The sequence below is a fragment of the Pseudopipra pipra genome, chromosome 1 (genome assembly GCF_036250125.1).
Source record: "Pseudopipra pipra isolate bDixPip1 chromosome 1, bDixPip1.hap1, whole genome shotgun sequence".
NCBI classification, from domain to species: domain Eukaryota; kingdom Metazoa; phylum Chordata; class Aves; order Passeriformes; family Pipridae; genus Pseudopipra; species Pseudopipra pipra.
In genome coordinates, this window is record NC_087549.1 from 154,958,781 (window position 1) to 154,985,518 (window position 26,738).

Here is a 26,738-nt window from a genome sequence, read left to right on the forward strand (position 1 = left end):
ATAACATCACAAACTGCTCCATGGGGAGTATGGAACCCAGGGCAGAGCCAGAACTCGGCACCCGGGCAGGTCCAGCCTAATTTAAGTGGCCAAAACTGCTGGATTTGGAACAGGAACACAACAGCAGGAGCATTATAACCATTATCTGGGGAATAAACTTAAGGATAACAGAGCGTGGAGCTGCTCGGCCGAGCCTGGGATGCCGGAACAAGGGCGGGTCCCTCCTCCCACATTCCCCCTGCTCCTCTGAGGATGTGGCTTTAACAGGACACGGATCCCTCCCTTCCCAGGGCTGCTCCTCACCTGGATGAGTTTGAGGCAGGTGAGTTTCTGCTCCAGGGTTTCGATCCGGACCATGAGCCGGGACAAGCTGAGCACCTGGTTTTTGTCGGACAGACCTTCCCCGTTCTCCAGCAGCGCCTCCAGCTCCCCGTCCACCTGCCCCAGGCAAAGGAAAACACCCCTCAGGCCTCGGCCCACCCCAGGGGATGGAATTCCTGACTCCAGATTCCATCTTCCCTAGGGAGTGGCACTTTTTAGCTCTGTAAATCCAACGCTGCCCGGAGGAAATTCCAGGTGGTTGCACCAAAACGCTCCCAAAAATGTGTTTATCTTTTTAGGCAGGAAAACAAACGTGCACTGAGAAATTATCCTTAATCACAGATAAAATTTACCTTTTATAACCTTTGTGAACTGTATAAATTCTTTACAAATTATCTTTAATTAGGGATGAAATTTACTTTTTATAACCTTTGTGAACTGTATAAATTATTCTTTATGAATTATCCTTAATTGCAGATCAAATTTACTTCTTTATAACCTCTATTAATTGTATACGTTCTTTATAAACCTATATTAATTTACAGATAAACTATAAATGACTTATGATCTTCAGAATCAGAGGAAAACTCCTTTCCATGTGGACAACCTTCGTTATTTAGCCCCTAATCAGTGTTTTAAAACACCTTATATTTATATAACAATGCATAATAATATTTATTTAATTCTATATTTATTTTATATTACATTTATATGTTATATTTACATATTATAGTTATATGTTATAGTTATGTATTTATAAATGTAAAATATAATACTAATAATAATAACAATAGTAATAATAATAATAAATTTAAATTTATAAATTATTTCTTGGCTTCCCTCACTCCCTGATTCAGTAAACAAAAAACCTGCCTTTTTTAAACAGAGCTTCTCCCAAAAAAACCCTGGGAATAAATCTTATCTATAGGAATAGGGGCTTATATCTTCAAGGAGAGAATAATTACAACTTGGAGGAATTAAAAAAGAGCCTCTGCAGGTTCTTTCAGGAGTTTGCACCCAAAAAAAACTCCTTTTCAGTGCTTTGCTCTGGATTCTCCACAGTTTTTCCACATTATGGGAACCCATCCCTGCAATTCCATGCATTGCCTTTAAGCCAAAGGAATTGGGAGACTCAAATTCCACCTGGAAATGGGAAAACTCCGTGTCCTCCCAGCTGCCAAATTTCAGGGAATGTCCTGAATCTTGAGGCCAAGATTGTTCATCTTTCACCGATGGTTAAAAAATCATGGAAAACAAACCAAATTTTTAAAGCCCCGTGGAATTTAGTGGATTTTAGTTATGGATGAGCAGATACTGGACCTGTGGAAGCCCCTCTTGGGTGGAGTTTTGGGATAAATAACAGAGTGAAAGAAAATATGGATGTAACTAAAGATCCAAGAAAAGCCCCAAGTATTGAGGGACCTCGTGAAACAAAATCCTTAAAGTTGGAAAAGACCTCCAAGAGCATCAAGTCCAACCTTTGATGACACATCCACAGAAAAGCCTGACCCCTGAGGTCCTCAGGAGTCCTGTTTTCCCAGGGAACAGGCGATAGGACGAGAGGAAACAGCCTCAGGCTGCACCAGGGGAGGTTTAAGTTGGATATCGGGAAAATTCCTTCCTGGAAAGGGTTGTCCAGTGGTGGCGTCGCCGCCATTCCTGGTGGGATTGAACAGCTCTGGGGACGTGGCACTTGGGGACACGGTTTAGGAATGGCCTTGCCAGCCTGGATTTGGTGATCCCGGAGGGTTTTCCCGAGCTCCAGGATTCCTGGGAGCAGCAGACTCACCGAGTCCTTTTTCCGGGAGCGTTCCTTCTTCATCTTCCCTCCGGCCGCTCGGATGCTCACCCTGTTCTCCCCTCCCAGGTACCCCCGGCAGTTGGAGGAGCCACAGAAACATTTCTGAGCCTCTTTGCTGGGGGAGGGGATACAAAACTCAGTTTAATCCCAGCTCAATTCCACCCCCAGCCAGTTTTCCACCCGGTTTTCGGAGCATCCTCAGGAGAAATGGGAATGTCCCTGCATGGAAAAGCCTTTCAGGGCACTGGATATTCAAATCCAGCCTTTATTCCTTACAGAACTCCCATGATCCCGTGTTGTTTCAGCTGGAAAACAAAGCCTGGGGCACTTCCAGGCCAAGATCCAAGAACCAGAAAGGAAAAGGTGGAGCTGGTGGGTCTGAAAGCTTCTTATCCCACATGGAAATCAATATATTCCTTCTCCTAAGGAATATATAATCAGGATTATATATCCACTAGGAAAGGCTTGCATTTTACAGTGTTTTATAGCCCATTTCTCATATTTTATAGCTCAAAACTATACAAAACAGAATAAAGAATGAGCTGAGGATTCACGGAAACAGCAAAATTCACATGGAATTTTTTTTTACATGGATGTACAGCCATGGAGAATAAATATAATAATTACAAATATAATTAAATTAATTTGATAAATCAATATATAAATTTATATCTTTATATATTAATATATTATATATAAATTAATATAATAATTATAATTGTAAATCTAATAAATTCTATTATCTTCAGGACATTTTCCCCAATCCTCTGTTAACTCCTACTTGAAATATCACCCACTTCAAACTATATTCCATAATTCCTTGGGAGAATGTGCAGAATCCACTGGAGGAACAGCACAAGAAGAAAGAACCAGGAAAGCTCAACTCCAGGATCTTCCAGGAAGGAGGAATCATTTTAAAATGCAACTAAAAATTCCTTTCTGATTCTCCTGCTTCCAGGAAGAGCCTGAAGAAGGATCCAGAGGGAAAAGGAAGGGTGATCCTTAAGTTCTACTCCACCATACAACTGGAAAAACAGTAAGATAGGAATTGTAGGCTCGGGTTTAGCCAAGGGATCCAAACCCCAGGCCGGGAAAACGGGATGTGTTACCTGGGAGGCTTTTACAGCTCCTCAGGGATTTCAAAGTCATAAAACAGGGATGGCAGGGGGAAAAGAGGAATTATTAAGGAATATTGCAAAGCCTGGAGCTTGGCTGATTAATAATTAGCCAGAGGAAGAAGCAGGGAAGGGAATTCTGGGGGAAATCCCCCGGAGCAGGGACGCACCCGTATCTCTGGAACTGGTAATCGAAGGTCAGCTCCGAGCCCGACGGCACCAGTTTGGTGGTGAAAAATCCAACCCGGAGCTGCCCGTTCACAGTCCACTGTGGAAAAAGCAAGAGCCAAGAGTTATTACGTGACAAAAAGCGGGATTTGCCTCCAGCTGACCGGACTAACCCTTGGAACAGCATCACTGGATTTCAAACTCGCTCCGTGACCGGGCGAGTTCCCCGTTTCGAACGCGGTTTTCACCTCAGTGACTCCAAGGAAAAATCCCAAAATACAGAGACATGAAGGAAAAACGCTTCCCATGGGTGGTGGGAATGAGAAGCCCCTGGATTTGCTCCGGGTTTTTACCTTTTGTGTCTCACAGTTGGGTTCACAGCTGTGGTTCATGAAGCGGGAGCAGTTCCCCTTCTGGGTCGCGTCGATTATCTGGGAAGAAAGGAGAAATCCAGGAAAACAGGCTCATTCCTGGGAATAGGAACCGGAACAGCGACAAACACAACCCACATAGGAATAATCACCTCTTCCTGCAATTTCTTTGGGTTGGAGAATGGGGTTTATTAGGATTTTATTAGGATTTAATGCCCCCCCAAAAAGAGCATTAAAGGAACACGGCTCTTAATTTTCCTGGCAGAGTTCTCCAGTTGGATGGGAATCCCGGATTTTTAATGTTCCTGAGCCTTGGATATGCAGCACAAGAGATTTCTGGAAGATTTTTTGCCACATGCACTGTACTCCAAGGGAAAAGTCATCTCCTGGATCACTTGCAGTAATAACAACTTCCATAAGTTCCTTTTAGAAAGGAAAACTCTCCTTTGTACCCCTTATTATCACACAGAACAAACCCTAAAATGATTATTTGGGGGAAAAAAAGAGGAAAAACAGGGGGGAAAAAAAGGAAAAAACAAGGGGAAAAAGAAGGGAAAGGAGGAAAAAAACAGTAAAGAAAAAAGAGGGGGGAAAAAAAAGAGTATTTTTAGCTCATTTATTCTCAAACTCCTCAGACCCAAAAAAGTCCTGAAAGAAGAGACAAGTGGAATATGAGATTAATTCCTATTTATCCAGGGAGGGCCCAAGGCAGCAGCTCCACATCCCACAGAGTTTAAACTATGGTAAATCTTTAGGAATATCCCACATATCAATATTCCAATGACGTTCCTGCCCGTAGGGATTTTGCCAGCTAAAAATATCCCCATATAATGGGGTTTAATGGAAAAGGAAATGTGGTTCCTTGGTGCACTTGGGCATCCAAGAAGGCTGAGCTGGGCTTGGAGCATCTTCCTAAGGACACAGTTTCTCCCCTTCATGTGGAAGGGATGATCCATGATCCATCCTTTCCTTTGGAACGACCATTTCTCCTCCCTAAGGATCCTGGGATACACCTGAGCTGCTGGAATTTTGTTGGAACAGGTTGAAAACTGAGGAATGGGTTAAAAAAAAATAAGGCGTGAAGTCTCCTTTCCTTAGGAAAACATGTCTAATGGATCCAGGACGTTGCTCCACGCATTCCCAAGCAGTTGGTGTTACCCACAAAGCCCGGGAAGACTCTCCCAAAGCCAAGCCCAGCAATCCCTGTCTCACCTCATCATTCTTCAGGGCCATGAAATAATAGTGGATGTTCTTGTTCCGGGCATATTCCTTCACCCGAGCCTTGAATTCCTTGTGATCCAGCACTTCCCCACAGTATTCCAGGACAAAGGTGTTGCTGCAAGAGGGAGAAACACCCCTTGGCTTAGGAAAAATCCACCAATAAACACGGAATAACCCCAGTGGAGGAGGATTTTCTCAACAAGCCTCAGCAAATGCAGCGTCAGGGAAAGCAGGAACCCACAAGCCACGTTTTTTCCCTACGGGAGGGAGTGAAAGAGCGGGAAAAGGCCGTGGGAAGAGCTTACGATGGCAGGTCTTTGGCAGCTCGGAGCCCCCAGCCCTTCTTCTCGGTGAGGATCACCTCCACATCCGCGTGCTGCTTCTTCTGGAAGCGCCTGTTGGAGCAGTAGTCGCCGTTGGGACACCGGGAAGAGCTGTGGGAAGGAAACGGGAGCGAGTCGATTCCCAGCGGGACAGCAGTGACGACAGGAAGGGCTCAGATGGGAAACAGGTCCCAGGGAATTGTAACAAACTCATTGGGAAACCTGGGAATGTGTTTGGCCATAAAAACCACAGCCCCGTGAGTGTCAATTCAAAGGCAGATAATTTATTTCTGGAATACTGGGAATGCTAATCCTGCTGTACTTCCACATCAGACCATCAAAATGGGATGAACTGGGATCTCCTCCCCATGTTTTGGGACTTCTCCCTCCAATATATTCCCTATCTGGGCTATGAGATAAAAACTAAAGGTGGGATTCTGGCAGGGAATTCCAATCCTTCCACCCCAGCTGGTCACAATCCTTGTTCCAGAAGGAATCCCATCAAATGCCCCATTCCCAGCCTCCACTGCCACAGAGCAGGAAAACCTTCCAGGAGGGAGAAGGAGACAACAGCCACAGGCTGGTGAGCCTCTGGGAAGAGGAGATCCAGGAGATTGTGAGTCCTGAGCTCCTGCAGATCATCTAAAGACTGAAATCATGGAATCGTGGAATGGTTTGGCTTGGAAGGGACCTCAAGGATCATCCATTTCCACCTTCCACTATCCCAGGCTGCTCCAAGCCCTGTCCAGCCTGGCCTTGGACACTTCCAGGGACGGGGCAGCCACACCTTCTCCAGGCAGTGCTGCGTCGGCTCCGAAGGTCACTCCACGCCGGCGCTGCCCCTTCCCGGGAATTTCTGGGTTCATTTTAGGGATTCCCAAGTCACCTCCAGGACACCACCCCCCAGCCCGTGGAATGGCACTCACCACTCGATCATGAGCAGGCGGTTGAGACAATCCTCCCCACAGGCCACCTCCCCCTGTGCCCGCTCCTCCTTGGACAGGGGCGGGCACTCGCACAGCATCCGCTTGATATCCCGGTGGGATTTGTTCTTCTTCCTGGACAAGGTGAGGCGTGGAAACACAAGGTGAGACAGCAGCTGGGTGCAGAAATTCCTCCTCAATCCTTACTGCGTTGTTGGAGGACTTTAATTTCTCCTCCAGCAATGGGATACAGGGAATGGTGCCCTTGGGATAACCACCGGGAGGTACAGGGGTAACCAAGGACGCTCGGCTTTAGAGAGGGAGGTGAGGATTTGGTGATCACAAAAAATGATTCCTCAAAAAGAATTCCCAGGATATTTAACTTTTTTCCTTTCTCCTCCGTGCCCACATTTATTTGGACATCCATTTGTAAAGGGTTTTATTTTAATAAAGGAAATTGGAGGGTTTAGTTACTTCAACCTACGTTTTATGATGAAAAAGAGAAGAAAATCAGAGCTGCAGGAAAAGTAGGGCAGGAAAGGCATCCACTAATTAATATTTTAACTTCCATGAGAGAATTTTAGGAATTTTTTGGAGTGTGGATCCCAACAAGGCAAAAAAAAAAGGCATAAGAAAAAAATGTGGGACTTCAAATTATGGTTGTTGGAGCTAAAAAAAACTCATCTGAGATGATAAGTAAAGACATGGAATAACAAAAACCTTTGGAATTACGTGTTGTGTGTCCAAAATCTTTCCCACACCTGGACAGAATTCCCTGTGCCAAGAGAGAGGGAGCTGGTATTTGGGGACACTAAAGATGCTGGATCTGAATAAATCAATCAATCAACCTTCCCCTCATATCCTCCCATTTTCCAGCTCTTCCCATCACCTGGGAATGTCTGGGCCCAACTGAGGGATTCTCTTTAGGAGAAGGGATGCAGGGCAGTTAAACACTTCCCAGTGTTGTCTCCTCTCCCCTTGCCAGACATCAGGAATGCAAAATTCCTCCCCTTCCCTCCAAATTATGCTGATTTGGCCACAAAACCCACAACTATCACTGAAGCAAATGGGAGTTAAAATTCAAAACTGCTCCGGGAATCAAAACAAGGATAAAAGAAGCCGTTACCTCTCCGTCAAGTAGACGTTCTCCTCGATGAGGTCGAAGTAACACGGCATCTTGCCCTGCTTGGCAAACTCCTTCCAGCGCTGGGGGTCTCGGAAGTCGTCCATGATGCAGGGCCGGCCCACCATGGAGGAATCCTGCGGCGCCGGCTCCCCCGGCTCCCCCTCCGCCTTCCCCTTCCTCTTCTCCCTCGAGTCCCCGTCGCTCTCCGAGTCGCTCTCCACCTCCGGCCGCCGTTTCTTCGGTGGCCCTCGTTCCTTCACATCGTTTTTCTCCAGAACCTTCACCTCCTCCTTCTTCTCCGCGCCGGGCACTGGCTCCTTGGTGGAATTGCTGCTGATCTCGTGTGCCTGCACCGAGCCCTCTTCCTTCTGCCCGGGCAGCTGGGATTTACTGGAGGGGCTGGGATGATCCCAACGATCGTCCTCTTCGTACTCCTCGTGATCCTCCGTCAGGGAATCCGGCACCTGCCCTTGGATCCGCTCGTAGTTGACCACGGAAGGTCTGCCGGCAGATCTTGCATCCCAGTAACCGTTGCCTTGCCAGTAATTCTGGGAAGCGCCGTAGGCTCCGGAGCCCGGCTGGTAAACGTACCCCGAGTACATCCCGAAGCTGCTGTCCGGCTGCTGGTACGTGCTGCTGGGCTTCTCCGTCTGGGGAAAGTCCCAGCCCAAAGCACTCATCTCCTCTGTTGTATGGAAACCATCCAGCCTGGCATAGTCTCCGAGGCCGGACTGGTGGAGCCCACCCTGCCCTTGCCGACTGTCCGGCTTGGAGCAGCTCATCTGGTGTCGGGACGCGTCGGTGCCTTCAAAACTCTCGGGAAGACAGAACGGCTGCTCATCCGGCCGGACCACGGGCCTTCCCATGGCCACCATCTCCGTCAGCATCATCCTCTCCTCCGCGCTGGGCTTCCCGTGGGAATCCATGGTCAGATCCGCCTGGCTCGTGCTGTCCACGCCATCGCTCTGCGCCTGGCACGGATCCGCCCGCAGCTCCTCCACCTCCTTCCTGCTCAGCTCCGTAGATGTTGCCGGACTCTTCTCCATCCCTCTGGGAGAACTCCTGCTCTCCACCTGAGATCCGCCTTTACTCTCCAGCCTCTCCTCGTAATAGGGCCTGCTGGGCTCGGGCCGCTCGTCATCCCAGTGGTCGGAGAAGCGCCGGTTGCCTTGGCTGCTCCGGGAGGAGCCCGGGCTGTTCTCCTCCATGGCGATGGTCGAGTTCTTGGGAACCACCACAACGGATTGCAGCCGCTTCCGTGGCGTGCCGTCGTCAGAATCCGAGTCATCCGTGTCGCTGTCGTCGCTGCCGCCCACGCTGTCGCTCTCCCCCGTGTCCGAGTAATCGTCATGCCCGGCAGGAATGAATTCCACGGCATTGCCACTGCTGTCGCACGTCGGAGCCTGAGTCACCGTCTCCGTGTCCTCTGCCGTGACAATGACATCGGAAGAGGGATACAGGACATCGGGAAAAGCCGAAGCCACTAAGGGCCCGTTTCCCTCATCCCTCTCAGCCAATAGGCCAGGACACGGAACCCTCAACTCCTCCAGTTCAGCTCCCTCAGTGGAAACAGCGCTTTCCTCCACGACCTGTCTGCTGCGCTGCTCCAGTGGCACTTCTGAATAGTAGGAATGTTCATCTTGGAACGCCTGTTTGCTCTTTGCTGAACCAAGATCAACGTGCTGAGCGCCCAACTCCAGCATCTCTTCGGCTTCCGAATGCTGGAGCAGCTCCTGGTGCCCAGCCGGTGGCACATCCCATTTGGAAGAGATGCTTTCCTCCGGCACGGGGTGATCCGACACGAGCCGCTGGGAACAGCCATCCTGGGAGGAATCCCTGCTCGAGCTCTCCACTGCCAGGCTAATTTTATGGGAAGGATGGCCATACCCATCCTCGCAGGCAGACTTGGGATGGGGATCCTCCACGCTCTCGTAGTCGCACGTCACCGTCTGCGGCTCCACCTGCACGTCCAGGAAAGCCTCGGATGGAACTTTCAACTCCGCTGGTTCCGCCTCGATTTCCACTTCCGAGTGGTACAAAGCAGGGGCGGCATCATCGGAAATGTAGCAAAAAACAGGTTCTTTGGTTTTGTCACATGGAGTCGCCTCCTCATCCGCCTTCTCCAGGGCAGCTTTAGTGGGATCTACATTCACGACGGTGAAAGGGGCGGGTTCCTCCTGCTGCTGCAGCACCGGAGCCTCCGCTTCCCGGAACAGGCTGTTGCACTCGCTGGACTGGACCCGGGAATCATCTGGCTCCTGCTCTTGAGACACATCCGCGCCCTCAAACCCATTGGATGGCAACGGATATGACGAGCTCGTCTTCACAACAGGTGACACTTCCGACTGGCACGGGCCATCGTCAGAGGATGCAGGAACATCCTCTGCTTTGGAGGCACTGGAAGTTGCCAGCCCATCACCCCGACCCTCCGGGGAGCCGTTGACGCTCAGTTCCATGGGGAAACACGTTCTTACTGGATCGTGCTTTACCTTAAATGACGTTTCCGGTTCCGTAACACTGTCGTGGCTTTCGCTTCCTGTGGGTTCCTCGGATTTTGAGCTGGCCAAACCCACTGTTGACTCGTCCGCCTTCGGCAGCACGGGCGAATCGCTGAGCTGATTTAGTGGAGAAAGCGTCTTTTCCCTTTCCAGCTTTTTGGCAATGGACACCCTGATCTCATTGCTCTTCAGACACGAGCTCTCTAAATCTAGAGAATTACACTGCGGCTTGATTTCCTCGAGCGATTCTGTACAACAGAAAGAACTCTTAAATTTATCAGGCTTTGGCGCGGGGGTCTTGGAAGGGGTGGATTTATAGCGGGAGGAATTCACATTACTGTCGGGCTTGGAATGGGAATTCCCCTTCCGATAGCCCAGTTCATCGAGGGGAGAGCACCTTTTGGATACTTCACTTTCGGAAGTCCTTTTGGAATCTCGATCTGCTTTCGACGACGACCTTCCTCTCCTCTCCATGTCGGCGTGAGACGACTCCACTTTGCTGTCCCGGTCCGACTTGGAGTAGGAAGATCTCGAGTCTCTGTAGGAGGAGGAGGAGTGGGAGGACGTCCGCCGGGAGTCGCTCGATCTGGAATGTGTCCTCCTGTACTCGTCCTCCGAGTCCGAGCTCTCCCGGCCCCTGTCCGTGTAGGAACGGGAATACCTGGACCTCTCCCTGTACGGGGAGCTCCGATGGTACCGCCGCTCGGACTCGTAGTAATGCGAGCGCTCCGATCTCGAGTAGGAAGAGCTGGTGCGGGAGCTGCGGTCGGAGCGGGAGCGGGAATGAGACCGGCTTCGCCTCCTGTCCCTGTCGGACCGCGAGCGGGAGGACGAGTACCGCGAGTCTCTGTCCGACTTCGAGTAGCTCGAGTACTTCTCATCCCTGTCCGACTTGGAGCGCGACGAGGATTTCCCCAGGTCGTCACCTCGGAAGGACGCAGAGCTCCGTCTGGAATCTCGCTCCTTCTCCGTGCTGGAGACCTTCAGCTCGTGCGAGCGCTGGCTGGACGAGGTCCTCACCGAATCCTCGTCGGACTCGGAGCCCTGCGGCGCGCCGTCGGATTGGGAGAACTTCCTCTTCGCCCCCTGCCTTCGGGAGCACACCGGAGCGCCCTTGGAGCCATCTGAAACCTCCTCCTCTTTCCCAATATGGGAATCTTCCTTCTGCGGGGTCATCTCCGGCTGCTCGGGCGCGTTCTGGGCGACACGTTCCTCCGTTCCGCGCGATCCCGCGTCCTGCCTGGCCTCGGGCTCCGGGGCCTCCTTGGGCACCGCGTGGTTTGGCTCCTTCGGCGCGGGGGCTTCAGCTTCCACGGGCGGCGACAGCAGCGGCGTTGACATCGGCGTTACCGCCGGCTGTGGCGGAGCCACGGCCGCAGGAACCAGCGGTGGAGGAGGAGGCGGCGGAGGCGGCGGCGTGGGCGGGAATTCCACAGCCAAGGCCGGCGGCTCCGCTCCCAGTGGCAGTGCCGTCACTGCTGGAGCCGGCGTCGGTTTCGCCGTGACACTGAGCAAGTGTTTCTTAAAATGAATCTTCCCCAGTTCTACCTTCGGTTTCGGAGGCGAAGATTCCTCGGCCGAACTGGCGGCATCGCCCAGGTCCGGTTTGGTTTTGGGGCTAAAATCAGCAGGAAGGGGAACTGGAGGGTTGGGAGCTTCATTTTGTTTCTCGTTTCCGAGTCCGCTCAGAAATCGATTGGGTAAAGTTTTCTTGGTTAAACTGAAGCTGAAAGACACTTTTTGCCTTCCCTGCTCCTCCAAGTTGACCTTGGTTTTGGTGCCTTTGGGCAGAAAGCGACTGGAAGCGACGCCTTTGAACACGGGGCCTTTGATAAAACCAGCCCTCGGCACCGTTTCGGGTTTGCCCTGTGGGAGCAAAAGAAGAAGAAGTTGGAGGAATTGAGGGTTTTTTGGGGTTTAACAGTATTTTCTTTCACCTGGTGAATTTTTTATGCTGATCAAAGAGAAATGGACACCCCGGCTCTGCCTTCGGCGCCAGATCTGTCCTGGACACAATCGATTCCTCGGGCACTTCCAGTCGGAACAAAACCTCCTCTGGGGTTTGGGCTGAGGCTTTTTAACTGACTCATTAATGACCAAAGTGAAAGTCCTTCTAACATTTAATTCTGATTTTTTAAAAAAGAGATGGAGTTCAACACACAAAGTTAATCGAGGACAAAACGCTGCTTTTTGTGCACTTTAAAAAAATACCTGCATTTTCAGCTTTAGAGATGTTTGTTTCCACATTTCAGGAGACTCTGCCTGGATGCAGCCTCCCAGTACTGGAAAAGGCTCCAGGGAGACCTGAGAGACCCTTCCAATGCCTAAAGGGGCTCCAGGAGAGCTGGAGAGGGACTGGGGACAAGGGATGGAGGGATGGGACACAGAGAATGGCTTCCCACTGCCAGAGGGCAGGGATAGATGGGATATTGGGGAGGAATTCCTGGTTGGGAGGGTGGGGAGGGACTGGAATGGATTTCCCAGAGAAGCTGTGGCTGCCCCTGGATCCCTGGGAGTGTCCAAGGCCAGGTTGGAGCAACCTGGGCTAGTTGAAGGTTTCCCTGTCCATGGTAGGGCGTAGAATGAGATGATCCTTAAGGATCCTTCCCACTCAAACTCTGTCCTTTCCCACCTCCCTCCAACAGCCTTATCCCAGTAATTACTAATTCCCAACAAGTTTCCAGGCTCAGCCACAGACCAACACTAATTAAACCCCCAAGAATTCCCAGCAGGACCCAGTGGTGCACGATGCCTCTGTCACCTCTGGGTGGAACACTCTCCATGTCCTTCCAACCAGGAGTTTTCGGCTGCCTCCTGCCAGGACCTCCCTCAGCACCTTGCAGTCCCAAAACTAGGAATTTTCAGAGCATAAAACACCGTTTATTTACCCAGTTGGGGATCTTCCACCTATTTTAAAGCTTAGGGTTCCTCTGTGTCCTGGGAATGAGACCCCTGAGGGGAATGGTGTGGCACTGTGGGAAAAGGTGTCTTTGTCAACAGGGTTTACCCCCATAAATTTTATGGAATTTTATGGAATTACAGACTGGTGTGAGTTGGAAGAGACCTTAAGGATCATCTGATTCCACCCTCCTGCCGTGGGCAGGGACACCTGCCACTGTCTCAGGTTGCTCCAACCTGGCCTTGGACGCTTCCAGGGATGGGGCAGCCACAGCTTCTCTGGGAATTCTGTAATTCCATGTTGTGTGGGAAGCATAATTCCAATGGAAGGAGTCATATCAGAGCCATTCCAAGCCAGGTTTTGCTCCCATAACTTCGCCATGGCCACATTTTTGGCAGAGGCAGCAGCTTCCCACTGTGAATTATTAAGTGTTCTGTTATCCTTTAACTCATGGAAAACAATCCAGGGTTTTCCAGGCTCAAGGCACCGGAGTAAATCATTAAATAAGATGGTGGTGGATTGGAAATCCCGGGTTTTTTTGCACCCTGGGACATCATAGATTAAAAAAAATTCTCTTTTTTGACACCTGGGGTTGATTTTCAGTGTGAAAACCTTGTCGTGGTCTCCACGTGACTCGTCTTGGCGTCCCAACCCAACATCCAATTGGAATTTTGGCAGCAAATTAACTCAGTGTGGGAAAAGTGGGAGCACAAATCCAAAGCATTCTGTAAAAATGGGTGTTCTTTGTGTGGGGATATTTCAGGGATGATTTTAAACCATTTCCATGGCTGGAAGGGCACCCAAAACCTTGGGAAAAAAGTGCATGTCCAGCTTGGAAATGGGATCCTCTCACTCCGACTGTCTCACAACAATATTACTATTTATTATTCTAATTATTACAATTTAAAAATTCTTATTAAAATTCCCCGAAAATATTCCCAAAAAGGAACTATTTCCCTGCTTCCCAAATTTTCCCCCAAAATTTAGTATTTAAAATTATATAAAATTATTAAAAATTAAATTAAAAATATAATAATAAAGCAGCTTTAAATAATATTAATGCATTACAGTTATTAAAATTAAAGATTATCAAAATTATTAAAAATCATTCCCAAATTTTGCACTTATTCCCAAAAATTAGAAATAGTAATAATAATGACAATAATAATAATAATCTATTACAATGTAGTATTATTAAAATTTTTTAATTATTGCCACAAATTATTCTCCAAACAGAAATATTTCCCTTCTTTCCAAATTTTTCCCTTATTCCTCCAAATTAGTATTTTTAATTATTAAAAATTAAAGATTTAATAATAATAATCCCCTGGTATGAATACCTCTAGTTACTGAAATTAAAAATACTATTAAAATTATAAAAAAATATTTCCCAAAAGGAAATATTTATCTTATTCCTAAATTTAACCAGAGGAACCCCAGAAAAACATCCATTTGCTTTATCCAGCCCCTCGGTCGCTCCCAACTCCCGGAATCCCTCGGCCAAACCAGCCCCAGGTTGGGCTCCGGCGTCACCAAGGAAGGACCTGGTTCCACTCACCTCATTTTCTTCTTCTCTGTTGTCACCGAGCCGAGGGAACATGGAAAAGAAACAGGAAATCAGGAGTAAACACCGGGAGAAACACGGAATGGAACGTTCGGTCTGGGATGGGACAGACCCAGAGACGGGGAGTGAGGGGACACTGACCTCCCAACCCACCCTGGCCCTCCCACAGACACAAATCTACCTCTGCAGAGGAGCACGGGGGGGGGGGCTCAAAAAATTCCACACTGGAAAATTCCAGGTGGATTTGGACAGAGCAAACCTTCTCGGAGCGAACCGTCGGCTCGGCAGCGTCTTCTGAAGGTTATTCCAATAGTTACTAGAGCACACTGGAGAAGAACTGAGGGTATGAAACACCTCAAAAACGGGACTGAAAGAGCTGCATTTGGGATTCCTTGGATTTTAATATGTTCCTTAAGAACTGAAAGGATTAAGGAGGAATTAAAGATACTTCGGGAGGTCTCGTGGATCCACAGCCCTGGATATTTGCCCTGATAATTCCGCTTCATTAACCAAGTAATCAAGCCCATTAATCAATTAATGCCAAGTCTTTTGGCAGCTCAAAGCTCATCAATGAATTAATTAGGACCATTCTCTTCACCCCAACCAAGTGGAAAGCCCAGTTTTCCAGAATTCCCAGGTTCCTCCGCTCCACACAAGGAAGGAGAAGGAAGAACACAACGACTGTCCCTGCCTTTGCTCAATTCCTGGGAAAGATTCCAGTTTTTTGGTCCTCCCAAGACACCTCAACCAAGACACAGACAGTTCACCCATCTCTGTCAGGGACCTCCCAGAGATCCCAAAATCCCTCGCCAGCTCCAAACACAGCTTAGAGCTGGAATTTTGCTCCATTTCATCGGAATTTTGCTCAATTTTGTCACTTTTGAGCCATAATTCGGTGTCACAACTAAAGATTTCCTGCAGAAACGTTCCCAGATTTCCCTTCAAGCACCAACTGATCCAGAAATATCAATTCCCAGAAGAAAAAGCCAAAGTTTTTGGATTCTGAGCGACCCAAAGGCGGTGACGGCGCAGGAACCACCGTGTCCCATTTAAACACCATCCACCGGGAATTAGGAGCAAAATTCAACGCTGGAAAAAAGCAATCCCCACAGGAATATTCTCCAGGGCTCCCACCCAACTGCCAAAGATGATTAAAAGGCCATAAATTATTCCAGGGAGGAAACAGGAGCCGAGTTCCAGCCCCCGGAGCACACGAGATTTAACGGGGTGAGCCAAGCCTGGAATTCCCAATCCAGTCAATGCAGGAGCTCAGGAGCCCTCCAAGGGCAGCTCCTGGACTTGGAATGAACACCTAAAAGGAGGTTTCCATTTTAGAATCCCAAAAGGTGGAATTTTAGACTCCCAGGAATCCATTGCTCTCGATGGTCCCGGATTTTGGGGGTTCAATTTTGAGGTTTAGTGGAGTCAAAACAAGATCCAACAGAAACGCTGGATTGGGTGATTTCGGGGTCTTTTCCAACCTAAACAATTCCATGAAGATTTCCAAGACTTCCATAACCAGGTGCAGCCCAGGATTACAAGCAACAGATGTCAATAATTACATTTTAACTACTAATAACAATTATTATTATCATTACTAAAATTCAAAAATTATTCTTGAAATTGGTAAAAATCATTCCCAAAAATTATTCCCCAGAATTATTCCCCAGAAGGAAATATTTCCCTTAAAAAAATAACATCAGTTATACATAAAAATACAGATTTCAGTAGCTGAATATTGGGAAACAGGTAATTAAACTCAGGAGCTTGGGCAGGAGCCATGGAACATGAGCTGGGGATCCATCCCAGATGTTTTCCAGCAGTTTTCCAGCTCCAGAGGTTGGGAACAATCCCAGTGGTTGCACCTTGTTCTGTGCAGGTACAGAAAAATCTGGGATGCAAATGAATGGCTTATTATATTTATTTGCTTATTATAAATTATATCTTGCTGTATTTATTGTTTTTATTATTTATTCTATTCTATTGATGCTTTTTTATTGTATTTATTTAGTTATTCTGTATTTCCACTCCTGGAAACATCTCACTTTTGTTGTGGGAATGTTAATAAAAACTAAAGATCTATTTTAATTCCAAGGCAGCTCCAGCATCTCCTGGGAGCTTAAACCCCCATTTTTCAGGTGTATCCCACCCAATAATCTGAATTTTATCCAAGATTTCCTTATGCTAAAGAGCAAAAAAAATTCCAAATCAGGATTCCAAAGTCTGAAAGACAAAACTTTCCCAGCCTCACCTCCCTTATATCCCAGTTTTTTAACTTTTCTTCTCCCTAACAGAGGAAAATCTGGAAGCCTCAAGGTTTTCTTATCTCCCTATCTGCAGACTAACAGCCCTGGGAGGCCGAAAAGGCCCATTCCCAGCAGGAATTCAGCTCAGGAATTCACAGGGATCCATCTAAAAGCCCTTTGCTGCCGGAAAAAAGGGCACAAAATGCAAAACCCCAGCAGTTAAATCCCAACTTCCAACTTAGGAAATTGGGATTTAACCTGTTTTGCTCAGGTTGGGTGAGCCAAAAATATGTCTGGATGCAGATGGAATTCCATGGATCCCCTTCATCCACACCAGGGGGGAGGAAAGCAGGAGGTCAATTTGTTATCCCAACAAGATCCTGAGGCCCCAAAGGAATTTTCCAGGCAGGTTTCACCTCGGAGGAGGGGGCTGCATCCCTGGGATTCTGCACCATCGTGCTGGGGATGAAATCCCTGGATGCTGGGGATGAAATCCCTGGATGCTGGGGATGAAATCCCTGGATGCTGGGGATGAAATCCCTGGATGCTGCTCTCAATCTTGAGATTCCACATGGTTTGGATGGAAGGGATCTAAAGGATCATCCCATTCCCACCCCTGCCATGGGCAGGGACACCTTCCACCAACCCAGGTTGCTCCAATTGGCCTTGGACACTTCCAGGGATGGAGCATCCACAGTTTCTCTGGGAAAACTGTGCCAGGGCCTCCCCACCCTCCCAGCCAAGGATTCCTTCCCAATATCCCTAAATTTCCCCTCAACTCCCACCCTCAGAACTGAAGGATTTGCTAAAACACTCCCAGGCCTGAAGAGCCATCACCCCTTGGGTTCAATAATCCCAAATGTGGGATAAAAAACAAGGATAAAAGTGCAGCTGCCCTTGGGATTCATGGAAGATTGGGATGAACTGCTGGGAAATCTGTGCAGAGCACTGGGATTTAATATCCCAAAGTGTCCCTGCTCCCAGAAATCCTGCTCTGCATATGGATAATGTACAACCAGAAGGAAAGCTGGGAAGTTCACAGGAAATCCTGCTGCTTCCCAAAAAAAAAAAAACACGGAGAGAGGAAAGGCAAAAGGACACATGGGAAGGGGGGAAATCCCTATAAAATATCTTATTTAAATGGAAGCTGGAATTCTGGTCGAGCTCTCCAGAAAATGAGGTCAAGGTGCCTTTTCCTGCAGCACATCCCTGAAATCCTGCTTCCCAAAATCCCCATTTCCTGCTTTATACGTTTTCCCTGAGGTTTTGGAGCTGGAAGTTTGGAGCAGGGGAAGTGACACCGTTTGTCCCGGGCTGGAATATGAAGGAAAAGGAAGGATTGGACATTCCAGGGAAAGAAGGAGCTGAATCTATGGAAAATCAGGATTTATCCCTTCATTTATAAAAACGAGGAGTGACCTCATTTATCAATTATTTCATTCTTTATGTGTCAGAATTCCAGCATTTTGGGAATTCTCCAGGAAAAGGGTCCAGTGAAGAAGAAAATATCCAGTTTCCTGCTCCAATAAAGGACCCTGCTCCTTCCCCAAAATCTCTGGGAACTCCCAAACTCCCCCCAAATGCTTTCCCCTTTTTGCTCAGAGTAGGGAATATCTGAGGAAGGAATGAAGTTTGGAAGCAATCAGGAATTCCCAGGAAAGCTGGGAAAGGGATTCACCCACCACAAGGAGGGAAAGGATGAGGATGGAAGGGTGAGGATGGGGATGGATATGGAAAAGGGATGGTTTCAAAAACAGAGGGAACAAATCCACACCCGGACTCCAAACCACAGCTCCTGGCTCTGCAGCATTCCCTGGAAAACTTCCCCCTCCTCCTCCTCCTCTGGGAGCAGGGAAGGACATTCCAGCAGCAGCTTTGGGAGTCAACAACTTCCCACCAGTGTCATGGAAATGAGATCACTTCCCAGGTAATCCCTGTCCCAAACCCCCTCCTCTGCCCCCAGCAGGAACAAAGAGCCATCCAAGGAATCGTCTCACAGGAAAAAGGGAATTTTAAACTGAGATTTCCTGCTTTGATGGAATTAAATCCTAAAAACCAGGCCCATCCCTGGGTCCATCCAGACCTGGATCTAACACAGAAATGCAGTTTAACATCTCCAGGATGGTCTGAGATGGATTTTTCCCTCTGGAATAATACCAGGGGTGGGATGGATGGAGGGGAATTGCACCAAGAAACCACAAACCCACATTAAACCCAAAGCTCCACAGCAGCTTTAGCCAGGGGAGAGGGGTTTTCCTGGGATCAGAGCAGCATTCCTGGGATCAGAGCAGCATTCCTGGGATCAGAGCTGCCCAGGACATTATTTCCCTCCTTATTTCCCCCCCTCATTAACAATTTTTAATTCAATCTCAAATTCAAATTAAAACCTTCCTAAAGCCAGGGTTAGGCCTGGCTTAAAGCTCAGCCTCAATTCCACGGCCTCAACACTTCCCCCCAGCTGCTTATCCCCATTCCCAACACTTTTTGTCTCCCCTCACCATCCCAATTCTATTCCTTTCCATGTTTTCCAGCCCATGGACACTTTGCTGTGACCCCCCAGAGGAACCACCACAGTCCAACCACAGCCAAACATTCCTCCTTCCAGCAAAAGCCACTTTCAGGACTAAGAATTAGTGGGAATTAGTGGGGAAAAGTAGGGGGAAAAAATCCATCTTTTAAGTTTTTCCCAAATGCTTTCCCACACAATCCCTGCACAGGAAAATTCCTCTGGTTAAGCTGCTTTTTAAAGTTGATTTTTTTTTTTTAAGTCGCTCTTTTTAAATTGCTCAGTTTAAGTTAAAATTCCTTTGGGAGCAGGAAAAGAATTCCAAGAGGAGACAAGGAAGCTGAAAACTTGAGGAATTTTAGAATAATAACGACAAGGATAATCAGGAAAATTCCATTTACTTACAGTTGCTGTTACCAGGGGCCGGGATGGGGCTTCATTCCCAACTCATTCCCAGCACCTGGAGCTGTTGAGGCTCCACCTGAGCTGAGCCAATTCCTGGGGAATTTGGGCTTTGTGCTAAAAACCAGGGAAAAAACCCTCCAGGAGCAGCAAGGCCACGCCCCTCCTTCCAAAGGGAGGGATTTGGGAAGGACCCCCAGGCTCCAGCACATCTTCTCCCACCCCCTGGCTTCCTGTCCAGGTAAAACCTGGAATTTCCTCCCCTCCATCAGGTATCCCTATCCCGAGGGGTTTTCCCTGGGACAGCAAATTCCAGCCCTGAGTTTATCCTCACCCCCTGGCACTGCACCTTTGGCTCCCAAAATGCCTGGAAAACAAGGAATTCTCTCTGGTTTGGGGCTTGCAGGGCCGGAGTGGGAAACGTGGAACCCACTCCCAACATCTCCTTGGCCCCAAAAGAGAAGCTGGAAGGAGCAATCCTGTCCCCTCCATCCCAAAATTCCCAAAATTGCGTCCTACAAGCTTCACATTGAAGCAAAAACATGGAATTTCTGTGTATTTTTCACCCTCTAACCCTCAAAAAATGCCTGGAAAACAAGGAATTCTCTCTGTTCCAGGGCTTGCCCGACCCAAGTCAGACACATGGAACCCATTCCCAACCCATTCCCAACATTCCCTTGCTCCCAGAAACGCAGCTGGAAGGAGCAATCCTGTCCCCTCCATCCCCAAATTCCCAAAGATGTGTCCTACAAGCTTCACATTGAGGCAAAAACATGGAATTTCTGTGTATTTTTCACGAGGCCACCCCTTAATTCCCACAAGTGTAGCTCCAAATATTCCCAAAATTCCCACATCAAAGCCCAAAATATCCCATTCTTACCCCAAACTCATCCCAAATTTAACAGGAAGACACTTCCCAGCCCCCAAATCACATTCCAAATCTCCTACAATTCTGCCTGGCAGGTTAAGGTGGGAATTGCTCTCAATTCCATAAAAGAAAATAAAGCTCCTTCCTGCTCCTTTACACCAGGAATTGGCACTAAAATTCCAAGCTGGGAATGGGTTGTGCAGGGAAACACCAGGCTCCAGAGTTTTTCCTGATGGATTTCCACACAAAAGGCTGGGAAAAAAATACCCTGGGAATGACACAGTTTGGATTTCCAGCTGCTGCTGCATTTCTGGAAGGAAATCATGGAATTACAAAGTGATGCTTGGAAAGCTGGAAAATCTTGGAGCAATGGGGGGAAAGACAGTGGGAATCCACTGGAAAACAGGGATCCACATGGGGTGTTCCCCAGGCTCCAGCTCCTTCCCAATCCAGCCCCATGGATCCCTCTCCCATTAAAATCATGGATCCAGTTTTGACTCCTGGCTCACATTCTCCTGAATTTCAGGTCCTGATCCAGAACACTCCTTGGGACCTCCCAGGAATTGCAGCCTCTGGGATGGATCCCAAAAAGCTGAGATGCAGCTGCAGCAATTTGAGGGAAGTTTACCCTCTAAAAAAATGGGAAAAGACGGAAAAAAAGTCAAGAAAAAGAAAATCTTTTTTAGGAAGTCTCCGACCAACATTCCAACAACCAGAGCCACACTGGGACTTCCTCAGGACTTTTCCTCAAGGAGTCCTAAAGTTCTGGAAGGAACAATGTCCAGGTGTTCATAAATCCTCTCCTCCCTTCCAAATATCCACCCAAACAAATTCTATTTAGAATTCCAGCAGCAGATCCAAGCACAGGAGTCCCAGAGAAGCTGCAGCTGCCCCATCCCTGGAAGTGTCCCGGGCCAGGTTCCCAAATTCCCTATTCAGGCTCCCAAATTCAAACGTATAGAGAGAGTTTTCCTTCAATAATCCAGCTTTTCAGAAGCTGGAAACCCCTTGGATCCAGCGAGAGCCAAGTCTCTTCCTTTCCCTTCTCCCCTTCACATCCCATGGGACCATCACTACGAAAGGGGAGCAGCATTCCAAGGGAATGCAGGTGGAAAATGCAGCCTTTCCCTCCCCTGAGAAGCTCCCAGGTGGATTGGGACACACCCATGGATCTAATTTGGGCCTTTAACCACAGCACATTTTCCAGGAGCTTGTGCCGAGGGAATCAAACTCCTGGATGGTTTTCCTTAGGGAAAAGCAGAAAACAGAATCCAGATTCCCACAGGAAATAAAAAACCACCGAGTCCCAAAGTGACGCCGACACGGAACAGCCCCAGAGTCTCCACAGCTCCAAAGAACAGCAAAAAAAACCTTGGGAACGGCCACAACCAAAACCCTGGAATTCCAAACTGTCTGAATCCACATCAGGTCACGTTGACAAAACCAGTGGAACATTCCAATGCTCCGATCCTGAATCCCAACCCCTCCAAACCACCCATGGACACACCAAGCCCCACCAGCATCCCTGGCAGGACGGCTGGAAAACCATCTCCCCCCAGGACGGAGCTGAATTCCCGCTGGGAAGGGCTCCCTGGTGAGAAAAAGGATTTTCTGTCATAACCCAAGGACGTGAGGGAAAGAAATCCTTGGAGCTCTCGACTCCATGAGATGACATCACCAACATGTCACTTCTCCAAGAGGTTCCTCCACCCTCGGGATGCAGTGGACGGGGACGATCTCGGAATCTTCTTCAAGGAAGCAACAGCACCAAGAAACATCCATCAAATATCCACCAAAAACAGGATTCCCGGAGAAACCGTGGCTGCCCATCCCTGGAAGTGTCCAAGGCCAGGCTGGACAGGGCTTGGAGCAACCTGGGCTAGTGGAGGGTGTCCCTGCCCATGGCAGGGGGTGGCACTGGATGATCCTTAAGGTCCCTTCCAAGCCAAATCAGCCTTGGAATTCTAAGCAGGTCCAGGTCAGCATCAGGCAGCTCCAAGGAGAAGCTCCATGTGGAAGTGTGGTGGTGGCTCCAAGCTCTGGGAATGGGGTTGGCCCAAATCTGAGGTCCTGCTGGAAGCTGAAGTTCTCAGGAATCCAAGCTGTGGCTGACAACAGACACGGAGAGCAACCAAGCAGGGAAATGCTGGACAGAGTTTCTTTCCCAACAGGAAAACTCCAGTAAAAGCCATTGGAATGTACATCCATAGTTCAGTTCCCGGCTCAACATCCACCTCCTCCGGCCAGCGCGGAGCTCCAGCTCAGCAGCATCCCTGGAAGTGTCCGAGGCCGGGTTGGACGGGGCTTGGAGCAGCCTGGGAGAGCGGGAGGTGTCCCTGCCCACGGCAGGGGGTGGCACTGGACGATCCTGAAGGTCGCTCCAAATCCAGGGAATAATTTCCAGGAAAACAAGGCTGAGCCCAATGATCTCCCAGGCTCCATTCTCACCACCAGGCTCTGCCCAACGCTCTCCAAGCAGCGCAATTCCAAGAGCAACTCATCCCAAAAAACAAACTAAGCACATCCCTCCTCATCCCACCCCCAGCGGGCACGGGACAGGGAAAGCCACAGTCCCACAGCCACCGGGGTTTGGTTCTAATTCCACTCTTCCCAAATACCCAACACATCCTGGGACATTTCTAACGACCTAGTAATCCCAAATAATCCTCTTCTCCAGGGAAAAGCTCCTGTGCCGGGAAGAGCACCCCCAAATTAAGACCCAGCATTAAGGAACACGGCACAGACACATGGGGAACACCGGGATTCGTGGCAGGGACGGGGAAACACAACTCCTAAAAACACCAGGGCGCTCCTGAAAACTTCCCGAGCCGCAGCACGGAACTGACACCCCGAGGAAACCCCAAAATCGGGCCAATTCATTAGTAATTCCTTTAGAAAGGCGTTAGGGAATCCCTTCCAGCTCCATCCAACAGCCCAGGTCGGCACCACTGGACATTTTCACACAACAAACATGAGACAACCCGGATGCTTTGGGATCCCAAATCCCACATGCCAGCCCAGCCCACGGTGCCAGGATCCCTCCCAACACTCCAAACTTCAAAGGTGAGATACCTAAATTAGGATAAAACTTTGGGGATCGACTGGAGAGTCCTTTGGACCCAGAGGGTCCCTCGGGAAGGGGACAGTCACTCCCCCCCAGGGCTCAGCTGAAGCAAATCAGGCTTTACTCCAGGTTCTCCCGCCCCAGGAGCAAAACACAGCCTGGATTCTGAATCAAATCCTCCATTTCCCACTAATTTCAGACGGCTCAGCCACCAGCACCGTTTCACTGGAACAAGGGGAAGCTGTTCCTCAGCTGCTCCAGGTGGGCACGGCCAGAACCCGCTCAGAAAAGGTTTGCTCTGTTGTCCTTGCTCGAAAAAACCACTATTTTTAGCTTTTCCTCCAATCCCACCACCGCACGGGGGGGGGCTCCGTGCCAGGTGTCTGCTCCAGAGCCGGCAAAGTTTACGGAGCCCCCGAATGCTTTGCCAAGGAAGTCTAAAAATGTAAAAATAGCGTTGAGAACCAGCAGGAAAAGGCGGGGGGGGGGGGGGGGGAGGGGGCGAGAAATCCAGCAGGGAAGGAGTGACTTTGCTCAGGAGAGGCGATAAAGCCGGAGGCCCTGGCGGGATAAAGGGGGTGTGTTGGAGAAATTCCCCATCCAGAGGAGAACCAGAGTTCCCGGCCATTAAACTGCTCCCCCTTCCCTGGCTCCTTCCTCCTGGCAGAAAATGGGGTCAGGGCAGGGGCCGCCCGGGGCCGGGCAGGATTCAAGGCGTAAAATCAAGACGGGGCTCGCTAAGCAGGAAAAAATAACGTTAATAGTAATAACAACAATAATAAAGGTGGTGGTGAAAAATGGCCCCGCGGGGAGGCCGGGACACGTCCGCACGCTCCGCCCGGCTCCCCCCGCGCTCCCCCGGGCAGGGACGGGACAGGGACAGGCACAGGGGCAGGGAAAGGGCGACACAGGGAAAGGGGGGGGGACACCGGGAAAGCGGGACACAGGGAACGAGGGGACACGGCCCCCCCGCCCCGCCGCCCCCCGCGCGGCCGCGCCCGCCCCGCGCTGCCTGCCCGCCCCGCGCCCGCCCCGGCCGCGGCCATCACGCGAGGCCGGGGATGCGCGGCCTACCCCGGGCCGGAGGGAGAGCGGAGGGAAGGGGACGGGGAGCGGGGAAGGGGAAGGGAAGGGGTGTAGGAGAGGGAAGGGGGAAGGGGAAGGGAAGGGGAATGGGGAGGGGAAGCGTCCCGGCTGCCCGCGGCCGGCGCTGCCCGGCGCCGGCGGGCCCGAGGCCGCGCAGGGCCCGCGCTTACTCCGGCGTGGGGTGCTCCGGGTCGTAGAAATCCCCCATGGTGGGTGGGCGGGCGCGGGGCTCCGCAAGTGCCCCCTGGCCGGGGAGGCCCCGCTCGCCCCGTCGGGGCTCCTCACATGGTCCGGCGGGGCCCCCCCGCCACCCGCGCCCAGCCCGGCCCGGCCCCGCCGCGATCCGCCCCGGCCGCGGCTCCTCCTCCCGCCGCTCCGCTGCGGCCGCGGCGCGCTCCGGGACAGGGACACACACCGGCATATGTACCGGCATACACACCGGGACACACACCGGCACCGGGACAGGGACACACACCGGCATATGTACCGGCATACACACCGGCTCCGGGACGGGGACACACACCGGCATATATACCGGGACACACACACCGGCACCGGGACCGGGACAGGGACACACACCGACATATATACCGGCATACACACCGGCATATATACCGGGACCGGGACAAGGACACACACCGACATATATACCGGGACACACATACCGGCACCGGCATACACACCAGCACCGAGACAGGGACACACACCGGCATATGTACCGACATATATACCGGCACCGGGACAGGGACACACACCGACTTACATACCTGCACACACACCGACATATGTACCGGGACAGGGACACACACCGACATGTATACCGGGACAGGGACACACACCGACACCGGCACACACCAACACCGGGACACACACTGACATATACACTGGCACCGACACACACTGACACTGGGACACACACACCAGCACTGGGACACACCGGCACCGACACCGGGAGCGGCACCGACACACACCGGCACCGGGACACACACTGGCACCGGGACACACACCGGCACCAGGACACACACCGGCACCAGGACACACACTGGCACTGGGACACACCGGCAGCGGCACCGGGATAGTGCCGGGATCAGCTGCAGCACCACCGGGAGTCTTTCGGAACCACACCGGGATCAGCCCCCCGGCATCACCAGGGCCACACCGGAATCAACCCCGGTGTCACTGGGTCCCCACTGGGATCAGCCATGGGATTGCCGGGATCAGCCGCAGCACCACTGGGTTGGTTTTGGAACCATATCGGGATCATCCCTGAGATCACCCCCAGGATCACCCCCAGGATCACCAGGGTCACACCAGAATCAGCCATAGTGTCACCAACATCCCATTGGGATCAGCCATGGGATGACCAGGATCAGCTGCAGCACCACAAGAATTTTCTCAGGATGTATCAGGATCACCCCCAGGATCAGCAGCAGGACCACTGGGATCTCTTTGGGGTCAGCCACTGAACCACCGGGATCCCTTCAGGATCACACCTGGATCACCCCCAGGATCACCAGGACCACAACAGACAGCTGGACTACAGCAGGATCAGCCACAGGATCACCAAAATCTCCCCAGGATCACTGGGACCATACTGGGATCACCCCCAGGATCACTGGGGCCACACCAGCACCCAGCACAGTATCCCTGGGATCTCCTTGGGATCACCCCTGGAATCTTCAGGATCTCACCGGGATCAGATGGGAGATCACCAGGATCACACCTGGATGAGCTGCAGCACTGCTGGGATCACCAGGGCTACACCTGGATCACTCACGGAACCACCAGGATCTTCCCGGGATCTCCTCAGCATCACCCTGGGATCACCCCCAGGATCACTGAGATCTCCCCAGGACCACACCAGGATCTCACTGGTGTCACCTCTGGGATTGCCAGGATCAGCCAAGGGATCACCAGGCCCTTGGATCACCCATGGAACACCAGCACCCCTGGAATCTGGGATGATCTGCCTTCCTGGCATCTCCCATACCCTGGGGCACTGGCACACCGGGATCATCCATAGTCCAGTATCAGCAGCCCTGGGATCACCCACACCCCATGGATCATTCCCAGGATCACCCCCGGGATCACCCACACCCCCAGACACTGGCACCACAGGACACCAACACCTCTGGAATTCCCAGAACACAGGGATCACTGGCAGCCTGGGATCTCCTCCAGGATCACGGGCACCCCCAGGATCACGGCCCGGATACCGGCACCACTGGCACCACAT

At 50.5% G+C, this 26,738-nt stretch overlaps 1 protein-coding gene across 3 annotated transcripts in view; it reads right to left on the reverse strand.

Annotated features, from left to right (window-relative positions):
* The window catches only part of SETD2 (SET domain containing 2, histone lysine methyltransferase), a 51,047-nt gene extending 25,986 nt beyond the window's left edge, over window positions 1-25,061 (reverse strand). For all 3 annotated transcript variants that reach the window (XR_010425824.1, XM_064640061.1, XM_064640054.1), the window contains exons 1-10: window positions 24,673-25,061; window positions 14,325-14,340; window positions 7,370-11,733; window positions 6,247-6,378; window positions 5,303-5,431; window positions 4,989-5,112; window positions 3,759-3,836; window positions 3,408-3,505; window positions 2,111-2,237; window positions 304-438 (exon numbers count right to left, since the gene is read on the reverse strand). Coding sequence is in view for 2 of the 3 variants with exons in the window: in XM_064640061.1 (XP_064496131.1) it covers window positions 304-438; window positions 2,111-2,237; window positions 3,408-3,505; window positions 3,759-3,836; window positions 4,989-5,112; window positions 5,303-5,431; window positions 6,247-6,378; window positions 7,370-11,733; window positions 14,325-14,340; window positions 24,673-25,031 (5,562 nt within the window). In the remaining variant the exon portion in view is untranslated. The remainder of the gene's footprint in view (window positions 1-303; window positions 439-2,110; window positions 2,238-3,407; window positions 3,506-3,758; window positions 3,837-4,988; window positions 5,113-5,302; window positions 5,432-6,246; window positions 6,379-7,369; window positions 11,734-14,324; window positions 14,341-24,672) is intronic.
* Between the last annotated feature and the right edge of the window lie 1,677 nt (window positions 25,062-26,738).